The sequence below is a fragment of the Apus apus genome, chromosome 7, assembly GCF_020740795.1.
Source record: "Apus apus isolate bApuApu2 chromosome 7, bApuApu2.pri.cur, whole genome shotgun sequence".
NCBI classification, from domain to species: Eukaryota; Metazoa; Chordata; class Aves; order Apodiformes; family Apodidae; genus Apus; species Apus apus.
Window position 1 is genome coordinate 21,847,294 of NC_067288.1, and position 15,996 is coordinate 21,863,289.

A 15,996-nucleotide genomic window follows, 5' to 3' on the forward strand; every position below is an offset into this window, starting at 1 on the left:
GGAGCCAGCGCGGATCAGCCCAGCATGGAGGGGACGCGGCGCGCCCTGCTCCGCCTCGCCGCTGCCTGCTGCCTGCTCTGCGCCCTGCCAGGTACCGGGGCGGGGGGCGCGGCCCGGGGGGTCCCGCCGGTCTCACCGCGGCGGGGAACGCGGCGCCGGGGGCAGCCGTCGGGGCAGCACCGGGACCCGGGCTCCTCCGCCCGCTGGTGAGGCTGGGAGAGGAGGGCCTGGGGGAGGAGGGTTTGAGGAGCTCTCCCTGGGGACGAGAACCTCCGGGGAGCCGCGCCCCGGGATCAGCCCTGAAACTCGGGCAAAGTGCCCCCGGCCCCGGGCGCGGTCGCCCCGGCGGGCGTGCAGGTAAGGTCGTCCAGGGATGCTCGGGGGGATCCGGGCGGGCCCCGCGCTTAAGGCAGGAGAGAGGCCGCTCGGACCGGCCTTGCCCATACAAGGCAGCTGCAGGCAGCGCTTGCCCCGCGGGCGCTGCTCCCCCGTCAGCCGAGCCCGGCCGGGTTCCCCTCCCGGCCCAGCTGAGACCCGAGCTGGTGTGCGGGGGGGGGGGAGCAGAGAGCCCGGAGACACTCGCCCACCAGCTCCAGCCCTACAAGCCCCCGCTCTGCAGCTCCTGGGTGCCCACCAGTCACTGCTGAACTTCCCATCGAGGGGACCGCGGACAAAGCCGCCTCCCCCGCAGGATCAAGGCGCCTGTCGTGCTGCGGGAGAGGAGGCGATGCCGGTGTCCGGGATGGAGCAGGAGCCAGACCCCGGCCCCTGACAGCCTCTCCCAGGCTGTATTTCGGCTCGGCTCCAGGAGCAACATGTCCCCACGTGGGCAGGCGCAGTCTGCAGCGTGGCGCTGACAGCCCCTCCACCGACACGCCGCGTGGCTGGGACCGTGCCCTGAGCCGGGGTCTGCCGCTATCCCCCGTGACCCTGGCGGTGACAAAGTCTAAGATGGCACTGAGGGGCTTTCCTGGGGCTCGGGAAACGAAGGAGTTTCCTCTTCTTTGCGGCTGAGAAAAAACCCTTGGCCAGGTCAGATCACAACATGGTGATGGCAGCAACAAAGACAGAGAAGTGACACAAGGAAACTCGGTTTCTAATAACTAACTGGGCTGGTAAAACCTTAGCATAGGTGCCTGCAGGGCTAAGTCCTGGCAAGGAGAGGCAGTGTGAGGTTTGGGGTGCCAGATGTGGTTTAGGTTGGAGGTTGGGCATGGGGAAACGGTCCCAAAAACAGCACCATTTTTGTGGGAGATGCTGCACTCCCTGTGCAAGGGTGGCTGTGCTGTGACAGGGTGTGGGGGTAGTGACCTGCCACTGGCAGAGGAACGACTCAGGATTTCCATTGCAGTGAGGAGGAGGAGCTCAGGGCTGCCACTGGCTGCATTTGCCCTGGCAAATTTGTCTGGCAGTGTTTCCTGCCCCTAGGACACTGAGGTACCTCTGGGGAGCCCCCTGCCTCAGCTAGCTTGTAGGAGCCCTCTCACTGCAAAGTCCAAGACTCAAAACTGCTGGGATGTGACAGAATTACGGTTGTGCTGAATTTTTCCCAGGATCTTGCATGCCTAGTGTCCCAAAACCAAAGTCCTTTCGCAGCCTCAGGAAATGGCACCTATGCAGCTGGGCTGGCCCTTGACCTTATGGCTGTTGGATCCACTGGCTAATCCCAGCCACAGTCGAGAGAGCAAACATTTTGTGAAAATAGATGGAATGGAAGAGCTCCCACCAATAAAAAACTGCCCCATAGCAAGCACAACCCTTAATGAGACACCACGGAATCCCAGTAAGACAGCAATAGGGGGAGGGAAAGGTTTGCCTGGAGATTAGCCCCAAAGTCAACAGTTCTTAGACAAACCTGTCCAAAACCAGGTTTGTCCCAGCTCCATGAGCTGGTCTCTGCCCTGCTACTAACACAGATCCCTTTTACCCCCCTGTCCAGCAGCTCCTGTTCCCACTCCATGGGCCAAGTTTGCTGTGGGGCTGCAGAGGAGCTCGTAGTGCCGCGTCCCCCGCACTCTGCCCACCCCAGCCTCTCAATGCAGCCTTTCTTGGCTGCCTGCGGAAATCCACTTCCTCCAAGCACCGTTAGCCTTACAAATAAAACCCCAAGTAATTTCAGCCTGGGCATTTTGCTGCCTCCTCCCCCGTGCCGAGCGGCCTCCCAAGCACTGGGGACACCACGGGGCCAGGAGCGGAGCAGGGACATAAAGCCCCGTCTGTCAGCACCCAGGGCCGCGCACACAGGTGGGCACTGTGTCCGCCTGCACAGCCCCATGGATTTGCCATGATTTTTTTCCTCGTTTGCCTAGAGAAAGGGGAAGTAGACAGACCCAGCCCTACCCTGACTGGATGGCTCCAGCTCTCCTGCACCTAGAATTGAGCTACAGCTCAGTCCTCTCCTCCGGGTGGTACTTCTGGCTGTGTGGGGTAACCACCGACCTTGCACCTCCTGCCCAGCCCCATCATGTCATTCTGTCAGTCTTTGATGCCTCTTCTGCACGTGCTCATACCCCAGCCCCTGGTGTGGGGTTAATCTTGGCTCCCTGCTGTCCTTCCAAGGCCTAAGCCCCTGGGCAGGGGCAAAGCACTTACCTCCTTCAACTTCCTTGGCCCCATCCTGTCTGGCAGGGATGATGCAAAGGACAAAGGACCCTCTCCCTCCTTTTCCACTGAGACACTCTGGGTGGGCAAACACTGCCTGCTGCAGGGTTTTCCTCAGAATCTCCTTGTAGCGATGCGGGCTGCCTTCATCCCCACCATGGTCTCTGGGGCAACTTTCATAAGACTCAGCAATGCTCAGCTCTGGGGCTGTGCTCCTGAGACCTGGAGGGCTGCTCAGGGCAAAGCCAGGGCACATGTTTGCCATGGATGACCCAAACTGCAGCTGCTTAGCACAGGATGTGTCCTCTGTGGCCCATGAAACCAGCAGTCACACAGCTGGAAGGTCCTGGGGGCTGGACAAATTTCCTGATGTCCAGACTACCCCCAGCTCATGCCATAGTGCACTGGAGACCAGGCTCCCTACTGATATAGGGCTGCTATTAAGGCAACTGGCTAATTAATTTTCTCCTAATTACATGAATGCTTCCTCCACTGCAGCTGTGACTCCTGAGGTAAGCAGGGCCAGGGCTGGCTGATGACAGAACTCCCTGCTATTGCTGTATTATTTGGGTTACACAGCCCCAGATAAGTGCAGGCTTCCCAGGCCTTGGGTGCTGAGCGTGTCCCCAGGAGCCTCTGGGCAAAGGGGTCTTCATCATGACTCAATCCCTCCGCCGAGGAACAAACCAAACAATGTGGGAACCTCCTGGGTACCTTCTTGCCAAACAGGGTGCTTTGTAGCTGCACGTGGCCAGTGGAAAATAACTAGCTGGTGTGACAGTGGTGACTAAGCAAGGCAGCCTGCTGCCCTGCCGTGGGAGTTTGGGATAAGACTTTTGCCTCTAAATGGGAATCAGTGATGGGGCTTCATGCAAACCGGTAGAAAAGCACAGTTTCTTTCATCTCTCCCTGCCATGGCTGGATGGAGAAGAGCTTATGTGGCAGGGCTAGGCAGAGTGTGCCACCCTGGGGTGCTCCATCCTGCAGGCAGGAGCTTGGGCTGGACCTTCCCCCCTCCCTGGCTGAGGCTCTGGCACTGCTCCATGTTCTGGGCATGTCTGTGCTGCTTTATGGCTTTTCCTAGTACTGAAGAACCTGTGCTTGGCATTAATGTTGCTGTTTCCAGGGCTGCTCATCTCTGTTTTCGCAACTCTTGCTCTGTCCAACTCTGCTATGCCACCATCGGCTGGTTGTGCCCATCCCAAATGCAGTGCCACCAAACAAGGCAGTAGCACTGACACACTTCTGGCTTTTTTACTCCCCAGGGTTCAAGCTTGAGGCCTGGCATCCACAGATGCCCTGGGGAAGTGTCCTCCTGCTTGCCCGGGCAGGTTGGGTGCTGGGCTGTGTCTCCCCAGCACGGCGCTCGCTCCGCACCCTGTATCTAATCTGAGCCCTGTCTCGTGCTCGACTCGTGGCCACCTGCCTATCGGGCTGGAAGGAGCTGCTCGGTCAGGAGACCCAGTTTCTATTCCTGTCCCTTACTGCAGCCCTTGCTTTGCAGCTTGCCTGGCCTGGTAGCTTCCCAGGGCTGCACTCAGCACCCCCATTTCAGCCCTCCCCCAGTTTTGCTGCCTGTGCAACAGGGCATGGCTCAGCTCGCAGAGGCCACGTGGGGTGTGGTGAATTAACATGCTGCCGTGTGAGAGCTTTGCTGTGGTCCATGAGCAGGCTGCCAGGTCCAGTCTGTCCTTGTGCCCAGAGTTCTTGCAGCAGACAGCCAGCTCAGTCTTTCTGTGCCTGGATGGGGATGGGAACAGTCCTGGCATCAGCCCTGGCAGGGAGAGCACTGGAGCCTGCAGCAAATGCGGCCCAGTGCCCTTCTGCCTCCATCGAGGTCCTGCAAGGTATCAAACTGGACCTGAGTTTACAAAGCTGCTGCCCTTCATACCAGATCTGCATCTCTGAACCTCGCTTTGTCATGGTGAGGGTGTTTGCTCTACAGCATCCCTGGGTGCATCTGGCATCTACCCGAGGAGCTCCTGAAATCTCTTCTGCCATTTGTGGTCTTTTTATTCCAAGCTTCCAAGAGTTAAGAAGAGGTTAGACTTGACTGGTGTCTAATCAGCAGCTACACCAGTTCTGCCTTGGTTTTAAATCCCACTATATGGTTTTATTTGCATTTATACTAAAGCTCTTTTCCCTTGAAGAGGTTATTTAATTAGCATCGGTTGGTAACCATAAAAATGTAATCACTGGCAACAAAAGATAATTTCAACACTTAATGGTGTACTTTGCTAAGCAAGAGGATATAATGTAATTGCTTAAATACATATAAGTTACAGCTCATCCTGTTACCTTTGAAACATATTAATTTTGCATTTTACTAGGTTGTTTGTGACTTGAGCTGTTACATGGAAACTGAATTCAGTTAGTGCACAAAAATAGCATTTTAGAAGGGTTTGGGTGCCTTTTCAATGAATCAGAGTAGTGGTTTGACATGCATTCTGTAGGAAGTTGATTTAAGTGAGGTGTTATCCACAGACAGTGACAGCCTGTTCAGGAGGATATATCCACACTTCTTCTGAAATCCTGGTGGATCCTTTTGTGTCTTTGTGCTCTGCTCTTGCCTGGGTCTCTGCACCTCTTCCAGTGGTGACTGCAGACTGCACCCTGCTGCCCTGCTCTCCCTCGAGCCCAAGCACGAGCCTGCCACTGGCTTCCTTACCTTAGGTGGCTCTCCTATGTCTCAGCCTAAGAGATTTGAGAAACAGGGGTAAAGCCTATGAGTTGGAGTTGGGTTTATGTTGATCCTCAGGGAGAGCAGGCTGCTCTTTCTGGCTGGGATAGGAAGGAAGGTGCGATAAGAAGGAGGGTGCAGAGGATGCTGCTGGGACAGGAGGGTTGTGGCAAGACTCCTCCACAGGCTGCTCCATCTGAGACCTTGCTCTGTCTTCCTGCCTAGTTTTATTCTGAGAAACAAACAGATGGTGGGGTGGCTGCTGTGGCAGAGGATGGAGGAGACATGCCTGCTCTGCGTGGCTGCCCTGACACAGCAGCAGAGCTTTGTGCTGGTTGTGCAAAACCTTCCTCAGCCCCTCACTTGGCCCCAGCCCTGAAACTCGGCCAGGGAGTGCAAGGCAGGAACGGCCCCATGTCCTATAGAGCTGGCTTCCTCCACTGCTCTCCATTATGGCATATTACCATGTCTGCTCCAGAGCTGGTAGGAGCTCAAGTTGATGTCTGGAGATCCTTCAGTGTCATCATGGAGCACTGGAGAGGGATCAAAGCTGGGGGCTAATGCTTGGAGCCCACCCTTCCCTTGTGGAAGCAGGGAGCGTTTCCCACCCTTGTCCAAGGCAGGGGCTTCTTAGCTGGCTGCATCCCTCCTCCCTTGGGGCTGCTCTCTTCCTTCTCCCCTCTCCTTTCCCAGACAGAGGTCACTGCAGTCAGCACTGTCTGATGGGAGCTGCTGCTCCAAATCCACCAGCCCTGACCTAATGTGGTCTGAGATGGCTGGTTCTCACCATGCACAGATGCAGGATAGGAGTGGGGATGTGGCCAGGGGACAGAGCCAGCTCTGCTTTAGCAGGCACTGCAGCGTAACCAAAGCAAACCCATCCCTGGTTCCCCATCAGGGAAGCAGAGATGCTTGCTACTGCTTCCGCTTCTCCACTTGGAATATGGCCTTAGTTGCTTTATTATGGATGCAAGGGTGACTGCACCTTCACCAGCTGTCTTGGGGCACTGCAGCTCTCAGGCCTTGGAGGATCCCAAGAGGAGCACAGTTCCCTTGTGTTTCCGGGAACAAATGAGGCACTGCATCCACAGCCTCCCTGGCATGTGGTCCAGGAAGCAGCTCCTCCAGGAAGACGCCAGAGTAACGAGCTCTGACCTGCGTCTCTGTAAGTGACTGATAAACAACTGAAAACATCATCACCCAGCGACTGGAGCAGCAGCGACAACTCTGGAGCTGGGGATTTTCCGACCTGTCAGGCACCAACAATCCAGAGCAAACCACAGTGGTTGGACCCTGTGGAGGATCCCAGCTGGCATGGGGTTTGGTGGGTCTAATCCAGCAGCCAGCCACAGCGGCTTCGCAGCAGAGCCGTGCTCTGACCCATTGTAGTGCAGGGTTTGCAGCAGAGCTGGGTGGGAATGAGGTGCCTGTTTGGGTGATTAAACTGGGTAACAAAGTTGTGGCATTGCAGCAACGGTGTAGCAAGTGGTAATACAAGACCGGGGGGGAGGGACGACAATAGTATTTTTATGTTAAAACCGAAGTCAGACTCATTAGTGCTTGCATTCCTAACACCCACATGCTCACAAGCACCAGTCGCACCCATCCAGTATTCCCCAAGGTGTTTTGCTTGGTGACTGTGTGCTGGCTTTGGATGTGTGCTTACCCCTTAGGAGCTGACAGTGTCTGTCCGTCCCCCAGTGTCAGGATTTACTCACCTTTACTTACCGTCCTTTGTTTCCTTGCCCATATTAAGGCTCTTGCCTTGTTTTCTGTCTTCCCATCATCACCTCTTAATTGCTTGAGTCTTTGTGTTAGCCTAGTTTAGGCTCTCCCTTTTTTTCAGGCTCTCCTTTGTTGCCCCAGCTGGGTGTGGTGAAATGTGCTGGGCTGGATGATGTGCTAAACTAGGTGCCATCAACACCTGCCGTGCTCAAAGGTCACTGAGCAGGTCCCCTGCTGTCCCAGCCTTCCCCAGTTCTGCGCTGTACTTGCCAATTTTAACATCTCTTCTGCAATTCTTTACAAACCAGGTTTTACACATTACAGTGCTGTTATGCCAGATCCAGCCAGGCTGCCACTACAGCACAATTTACACCCTTCTCCAGTGGTCCTTTCTGTAGGCTGCAGGGCCAGAGCAGCCTGTCACCGTGGAGGTCATGGACATGGGCAATTTTGCTGGAAGGAGCGGTGTGGCTACTTAGGGAAATACTATTCCCACTAGCTCCCCTCACAGACAGCAGGGAGCTGTGTGTTTGCATGGTTGGGGAAAGCTGCTTGTCCCCATAAACTCTCCTGCCTCACACACTTCCTGGCAGGGATACCAGCTCTTGACACTGCAGCAAGGTGCCCTGGTATGTAGGGCTCAGACTTAACCACCTTCCCTTTGGCTTTCCTTTCCTTGTCATAAACTGGCACAACTATTTCAGAGTTGCTCAGGCCTTCCTGTGAGCCAGCTCTCCCCTCATCTTTCCTCTGCATGACCCTGATCACAGCTTGCCACCCCACAGCAGGCTGCCTCGGGCACAAGCCAGATATTCAAAGCAGCACGTAGCCAGGCTCACTGCTGGCCAGGCACCTGGCCACCTCCTTTCCTGTTTACCTCGTGGTGACAGTGCAGCTCTGTGTGTGTCTCTTCCTGTGTACGAGCAGGTAGTCAGGTGTTTACCGAGCAAGCATTTGCCAGTGCCCAGCCAGAATCCTTCAGCACTGCCCAGCATGGGCTCTGGAGCTGCTGGGATCTTATCCAGCAGGCAGCAGGCTGAAGAGCAATGCTGGGTTTAAGGCTGGAAATTGTCACATGAAGAGCTGTGAGCTTTGCTGCCTGATCCTGGGAAACACAGTGCTCAGCTCTTTTCCTACCAGGTGTTACTGGTGTAAGTGGATCCTACGCCTTAGCTCCATTTCAGAGGGCAGCACACTTTGTTTAGAGCCAAGTTCTGGCCATGGACAGCTGGATCCAGGCGAGGCCAAAGGGAGAATCATGCCTTCAGTCCTCATGTTTAAGTTGTCACAGCTAGAGTTTCCCTTGAGAGCTTATTCTCTGACTGTGCTGAGTGGGGTTGTGCTGCCTGCTTCTGCATCCCCTGCTGGAGCCCTCCTGGGACTGGGGCCCCGGGCCAGGGAAGCACAGCTCTGTCAGGCTGCTTCGAGGTTTTGAATTCTCCAGCTGGTCGGGGTACTGCAGAGGTCTCCTAACAGAGATGTATTGTGTCTTTTTTTTTTTAGAGCCAGTTAAGTGCTGTAGCTGGAGAAGAGCTCTGATAACTGTGTCCATTCTGAAGAGCTTTTAAAAACTGCTGAGATTTTCCCAAGGCCTTAGTACGAGAGTGGGCTGCTTTGTTGGTGGATGAATGTTTCTTGGTTACAGCATCTGCCTTGGATGCTTTTCCACTGTGGAAAGAGTGGGCATGAAGATGGATTTTCTTCAGTACCTTTATTTTTTTCTGCAGTTGGCTCATCACGCTTCTGTGGCTTGGGTACAAACTTGAAGAGAAATTGTCAAAATATTGGCCATGCAATGTTTTTAAATTCTCTGGAGAGTCCATCCTGATGTGGCTCCATTTCTCTGTTTTCTTCCTGTCTACACCCTAAAAAACCCTCACAGGATCCGTCTTTATGTACAGGCAGTGTAAACAGCGTACACAGGCATGCTCTTCCTGCATGATGCCACACCGTCTAGTGCCTGTGGATCCAGGGGGGATCCTTGCTTGCTGCAGATTCCAATGGGGGAAGCTGGCCCTGTTTGCTGTTGTGGGAGGCTGAGTAGCTCCCCATTTCTATGACAACAGTCACACTTTGTGGTGATGATGTGTTCATAAATAGCTCAGGAAAGTGGCTTCCATAGTACACCACCAGCCCTGTTAGCTGTACTCCCTTGCTGCCCATTTCACCTTCCCCACTATCAGCAAGCCCAAGCTAAGATGACTAGCCATATATTCTTCAGCCTTATCAACCACAGACTTTTTAAATATCACTCTTCTACACTTCACTGGGCCAGGGGAGCGAGAGGATCTATTTCCGCTGTTTCCCCACTTGTATTTTTTCTGCACCACTTCTGACTCTTTCTCACTGAACTGAGGAAGACTTATCTAAGTTTCTCACAGAATCAGGTCTCAGGTGGTACTTGAAAAAAAACAAACAAAAAAACCCCAAACACCAACAAACTAAATTGTCTACAAAGTTTAAGAGGTGCTTCAGGGTAGAGGGGTTAGTGAACAGAACAGGAGCACAGGGCTTGAGAGGGAGGGGGGGTAAAGACAGGTCCCCTAGAGCAGGCCCCTGCCTCAGAGAAGGTGGAAGGACAGAGGAGCTATTTGACCCTCTTTCCCAAGTGTGAATCTATGCTGAATTTGGAGTTCAGGGGATGGAGAGGTTCAGTTCCTGGCCTCCTCTCTGTTTCTCTCCTCAGTGTGAGATCTCTGACAAACTTCTCAGTATTTCTTCACTTTGTTTTGTAGGAGAGGGACAGAAGACAGGAGAGACTTTGGTGATATCATCACCTTTTACCCCAGTGCTACCCTCGCATCAGCCAACGGAAGATTCTGGCTTCAGTACACTGACTACTGCCAATCCTGAGACAAACCTGGAGAAAAACTTGACTGCTACAACAGTCAATGCCACTGCAGCCCATTCGACAGAGACGGAGGATGCCTCCATCCCTACCACCCCCACAGTGGACACCAAGACAGAGACACTACAGGCTACCACCACTGCCAGTCCTGGGGACATCACAGTTACACAGCGTGAGCACCACAACATGAGCTTGTCAGTCAACAGCAGCACTGAAGTCGCCTCCCCTGCCCCAACTGCCAGTACTCTGGAAGAAAACCAGCCCAGCCATGAAGTCACAGAGTCTCTCAGCACAACTGAAGAAATGGATGATGCCAGCAGTGCAACCCCAACACCTCCTCTGAACAGTGTGCCAGGTGAGGGTTTTTTTTCCATTCCTGCCTGTGCAGAAAGTCCTGCCCCAATGATACACAACCCAGGAACCTCTGTGAACTCTCCTGGGAACTGGAGGCTGGGGGGAAAGGGGAATAAGCCATTAAGCACAGCCAGTTCGGTGCTGACCTGCAGCAATGCAAATCCCATTAACTGCTGTATCAATTCTGCAAGCTGCTTTTTGATGAGGACATTAATTGTTTATAGGCAAGTCCTTTCTATATCTCATCTGAAACAACCTGCTTTAGCATTGCTGCCCAGCTGAGCTGTTCCTACAGCAGGGCTGGGGACTTGACAGGACCCTCCCCTGATGCCTGCAGAAAAGGGCAGCACACCCTCCCTTAATACAAAGCATGTAGATGGGCAGGCACAAGCATCAGTCTATCCATCCCTGGGTGACCACGGGAACCCCTACCCTACCTTCAGATCCCTCTGGCCAGTGTGGGGATTAGCTCTAGGGTCTGCAAGCCCGGTCTCACCCTCCTTGGGGCCTGCCAGGCTGTCACACCCCCTGATGCAAGGCAGATATTGATTACCATTGATTTGCATGGTGTTCATGCACCTGTTATGTCCTTTGCTCTGGCTTGAGTCATGGGGTCCTGCTGCTCTTGTGATGCACGGACACAGCCCCAGGCGATGCTGCTACCCAGTCCCTGGGAAGCCGTCTTTGTGCTCCCCGTAAGGAGGGATGAGAGAACTTCCCTAGTTTCTTGCTCTGGGATGATCCCCAGTTCTTTGCAGAGCTCTTTGAGGCTTCTCTGCTTGTCATTTGTTCCCAGACAACAGGTCTTGTGGGCCCAGCTGGGACTGGCTAGCACACATGAAAACCATGAGGCCTTTCTAAGCAATGTGGCTTACAGCATGGCTCAGCTGAGGCCACACTGTAGGACCTGCTTGTTTTCCAAAGGGTTGTCAATATGTTGTTTTTCTAAGGTCCCAGCAGTCTTCCTTACAGCCTTGCTTCCATCTCATCCAGGCCCACAGAACAGTGCACTTGCACTTTATCCTTTGAAATAACTCTTGTTCCTATCTTGCAGCAACAACTAACAGCTCTCAGCTGGGGCCTTCTGATGGGCAGACCATGGGGCCCACAGCAGCAAGGTCTGAAACCAGGCCAGGAACAAGAGAGGAGAGCACTGTGGAGCCCAAAACCTCCTCTGCTCCCATCTCCACTGTAGAGAGCACATCCTCTGCTACAGCCTCCAGTACCATGACAGTGAGACTCCTTATGACCAGCTCCACCACTGGCACAGCTGCCATCCCTACCAGCACATCTGCCTTGGAGCAGCCAATAGAGCCCATGCATGAGAAAGCTTCTGTGTTGAATGTTGGTGATGATGAAAATCCAGGTAAATGCTCTGATTTTGTCCCTGCTCTTGCAAAACATGGCAAAGGGTTTGGGGTACCTCAAATTTTTCCTCAGTTGTACTGAGCAGAATTAAAGAAGACAGGGCTTTGCTACTCTAGCCCTTGAAGGCTCTGCTTTGGCCTCATTTCCTTGGTATCCTTGCAGAGCTACCCAGTTCTCCTTTGGCTGACACAACGAGGGCTGATCCCTTGGTAATCACTGTGATCTCCGTCTTCATTGTCATGGTGGGCATCCTGGGCCTGGTGGGCTTCTTGAGATACCGACAGCACAACAGCCGCATGGAGTTCCGGCGCCTGCAGGACCTGCCCATGGTGAGCAATGCCTTCAGCCCAGCCTGACGTGGTCTGGCTTGCTACTGGCTGCTTTGCAGTTCCCCTTTTAGTGCATTAGCAATGCTTTGCGTATTTACAGCAGCAAGAATGCTGATCACAACTCCTGTTCCCTCTTAGGTCCCTCTCCTTCCATCCAGGGTTTGAATCAAGACAGCAAGTCTCAAGGGTGAACACTAAAGAAGTCCTCGGCCTTCCCCTCACTCTGCAGGGGAATGCTAAGAGGTTAAATAGAGAGAGAAAGGGGAGATCCATCCAAACTTCCCCTGAAATGACACCTTCCCAGCCTCTCCTCCTGCATTCAGATCTATTTGCTTTGTGATGATGACAAAGCAGATTCCGTGCTCTGTTTCGGGGAGGTTGTCTGTCTGTCTGTGTTTGACCCTTTGGGGATATAAAAATACATGAGGGTTTCAGAGGCTGGATTAGCTCTGGGGAAGCTGCAACTAACTCACTGTGCTTTCTGGGACACAGTAGTACTGATTCCCTCCTGCAGCAAGCTACCAAGCTGATGCTGTTTCAAGCTGAGTGGAGTTTTCCACAGCCAGGGTTTTCTACATCCCTGCAGCAGGCAGGCTCTTCCTGCATACACCTCTTCTCTCCAAAAGCTGAAGCAGGAAGGGAGAGCGACAGTCCAAAGACCCAGGATTTGCACAAGGACAGCATTTGGGTGGATTGCTGGGCAGATGGCCACGCTGTGACAGTGTGGATGAGAAGGCTGTGCTGCCTGCACAGCACTCTTCCAGGCTGGGACTCCATGCCATCGTGCAGACATCTCATTAAAGCACGCTCTTCTCTGCTTCTAGGATGACATGATGGAGGACACCCCTCTCTCACTCTACAGCTACTAGGCAACCAGGCTGTCCTCTGCCTGGCCGGCTGAACTTCCCAGAGGAGAAGGCCTTGAGGACTTGGTCCCAGATGATCTGCTGAGGAATGAGGGGCTGTGATTTGCACATAACTGAAAGATCCTTTTCAGATGGCTTCCGGCTTTAGACACAAATATTACAGTGTCAAAGTTTTTATGCTGGGAATCAGAGCCCAAGTCTGGCCCTTTCCTCCAGGCTCTCCTTGAAACCCTGAAGAGATGCCTCCTTTTATTGTGGTGACCAATTAGCCAATACAACTATTGCTATCAAGTTCTGCATGGATCTCTTCTGTCCCTTTTGGCAGCTGCTGCTTTCAAAGGAGGTGGGCAAGTGATCCATACAAGAGCTCTTAACACTGGTGGTGTGAGCACAGTGCTGGCAAAGGAGACTGCTGTTTTCTGAGGAAGCCAAGGATGTGGAGATAGTTCTCTTAGGCTCCCTCTTGTTCTGTATTTTTAAGGTTGTTTATTTTGGGGGTTTTCTTGCACTTTTTTTTGTTCATGTTTCAGCTTTAGTACTGGGATTGGCACTGCCCATCCTGAAATACCTACCCAGGAGGATGGCAGACTGCTCTGCTTCCTTCCTACATTTTCTCTTTAACCAGGGAAAACAGTTTTGTGGCCACTGGAGAAATGCCCTTCCTACTTGATGTTGCTTTGAAGTTGCTGGGAGAAAAATTAGCATAATTTTAGCTTAACAGGGCTTGATAGGACTCAGCCTATTGCCAATTAGACTCACTAATTTGGTCTCACCAAAATTAGGGAAGCTGGGTCTCCCACACTATGTGCTTTCAGCATATGCATAAACTCCTTGCCCAGGCTCAGTAAATGCTTTAGTCCATTTCCCTACCTGGACTGACACACACCCTTCCTCAGGTACCTCCCATTTTGTTGCTAGCATCTGGCTGCTGAAAGTTGTACAAAACCAGTAGTGCACTCTCCTTCCTCTGCTAATGCAAGGTCAAAGCTCCTTTACTTCCTTCTGTTGGTCTTTGAGCTAGTTGGTGTCTTGTCACAAGGACAGATCGTAGATGTAGGTGCCTTTCTCCTCTTCCCTTTCTAGGTCTTAGGCTGATTAGATTCTGCACTTGTGCCTCAAAAACATCACTGCTGTAGACTGCATTCTAGGCTCTTGGGGTCCCTCAAGGAAAGCCATGGACCACAGTCTATGAGTGTAAGTCTAAGGATCTTCAGGTGCCCTTGCCTTACAAAGACCAGAGTGTGTGTGACATGGAAGTTGTGTTGCAATTAATACCTGGTTCTGTTTTCTAATTCACATTTGATTGCGGATAGAAAGAAATACATGCCTTCTCTACAGTGTTTGATTTTTGACTAAGACAGTTGCACCCTCAGGATACAGCAAGGGCTAGAGATTATCTACCACATTGCTCTTACAAGCCTCAGTCTCTCCTTTCAGTAGCAACATTCACTGACCCCACAAAGGACAGATTCGAGGCCTCACTAGCAAAAGTACCCTTGTTTTCCAGTGCTGTTATTGCTCATCTTAGCAGGGAAACTGGAATTTCCCCATCCACAGGGCTCAAACTGTATGCAAAGCCTGAAGATGGACCAGAACCAGTCTGGGCCAAATAAATGAACTGGGTAAGGTGGTTGTTCCTCCTTCCTGCATTACTACTTCTGAAGTGCTGACAAATGGCTGCAGTGCAGTTTGTGTTCAGCTGTTGGCTTTGGCCTTGCATCTATTTATTGTAAGGATGCCCGGTAAAATAGGGAAGAAGGGTTGGTTCTCTGTTGTTGCATGAAAACTAAAGGGCACTTGTCACAGCTCCAAAGGTTTTGTATCAAGCATTGTCTGCACAGAGCAATCTCCCTAGCTACAGACTTGTTTCCCCTGCTGGAGGGCAGGGTGCGACTGGTTTTGGCACAAAGAGAGAGGCAAGTTAGTAGTGGAAAATAGAACTCCATCCTGGCTGGAACTGGTGGAGGCTGGCATAGCTGGAAAATATCTCTGCACACAAGTGAAAGGGCAGGGGCTGGTTGTTCTGGTTTCTTGTGAATTGCTGTCCAGGGGAAAGGGGTGAGGAAGAAAACTCTCCCAACACCGAAGTGCAACTTTCTTTGTAAAATATGTTAATAGTGGATTTTTTTCTGCAATAAAGTTACAAAAGCCAAAGGTGTCCTGGTCCTCATATTTTCATTGCAAATGTCTAACTGAGAAGATTTTGTAAATCACAATGAATCTTGCAATAGATAAACAGCAGCAGTTTGGGGTAAGAAGACTTACAGAGCTGATACTAGTGAAAGTGCCAGAAGTCTATAAACCATAGCTCTGAGGGCTCAGAAGGACATCACCTCCTGCTTGTGTTGCTTCTTGTCAGGGTCATTCCCTGTCTGGGTTGACTGAGATTAATTTCTATATATGGTCAAATCAGATGGAATCTGTCTTAGAGAACCACACTAGACCAAATAATCTAACACACACCTTTAAAGTATCTTTCTTTGCCTCTGATTGAAGGTATGTTCATTCTTCTCTTGTCATCTGTAACCCTGAACTCCTATTTACAGAAATATCCTGAAAGCCAGCCTAATCCAAACCTAAGTAACATCATCTGACATGCTTCTTTCTATAGTACAGAAGACAAAGCAAACTGAAAGGCATGTACTTTTTTTTGTTTAGCTTTATAGCTGTTTTGAACTCTTCCCTTTGGAGCTCAGACCCACAGAGAAGTAAGCACTCATGGTTTGTTCCAGCTCATGCTGCCTCTCCTAGCTTTTGCAACACTTGGGTAAATCATCCAGCTCATGTGATAGACTGTTTGTGTGACAAGATGTTACAAGACGCAGTAGGCAAAAACCAAAACATGGTGAGTGAAATTACTTGGTCATTTGGCTTATGCTGTTTTTGAAAGAGTTCCCAGAATGAATCTAGAAAGCAAATCCCTGGAAGATCTGGAGCAAGAGCAGAGCAAAGACTTTTAAGCCTAGCAAAGTGCTTGCTGAGTAATCTGAAGACTTGGGGGTGAACTCAACCCTGCAGAGATTTCAGTCTGGCCCCAACATACAACCATACAGAACAGAAGAAGAACAAACATGCTACAACTAAGCCAGAATTCTCAGGTCTGAAGTCAGCATTATTCTGGTGGTTTATGTTGGAGTTTTCCTCTGTTCTGCCTTTTTACCACCAACCTCACTCTGAGCTGACTCATTCTTTGCAGAAAAAATTACAGCTGCCTTGTTGGAGAGG

At 51.9% G+C, this 15,996-nt stretch overlaps 1 protein-coding gene across 2 annotated transcripts; it reads left to right on the forward strand.

Annotated features, from left to right (window-relative positions):
- On the forward strand, positions 1–14,925 carry LOC127387308 (mucin-5AC-like). Of its 2 annotated transcripts, none has more exons than XM_051625481.1 (5): positions 1–91; positions 9,742–10,209; positions 11,263–11,574; positions 11,739–11,905; positions 12,730–14,925. In XM_051625481.1, the coding sequence occupies exons 1-5, from the start codon at positions 25–27 to the stop codon at positions 12,772–12,774; spliced, it is 1,059 nt and encodes a 352-aa protein (XP_051481441.1). In that variant the 5' UTR covers positions 1–24; the 3' UTR covers positions 12,775–14,925. The 2 variants fall into 2 exon arrangements, with proteins under 2 accessions (XP_051481441.1, XP_051481442.1); XM_051625482.1 differs by having other exon boundaries at positions 12,044–12,774.
- The last annotated feature ends 1,071 nt before the right edge of the window (positions 14,926–15,996 follow it).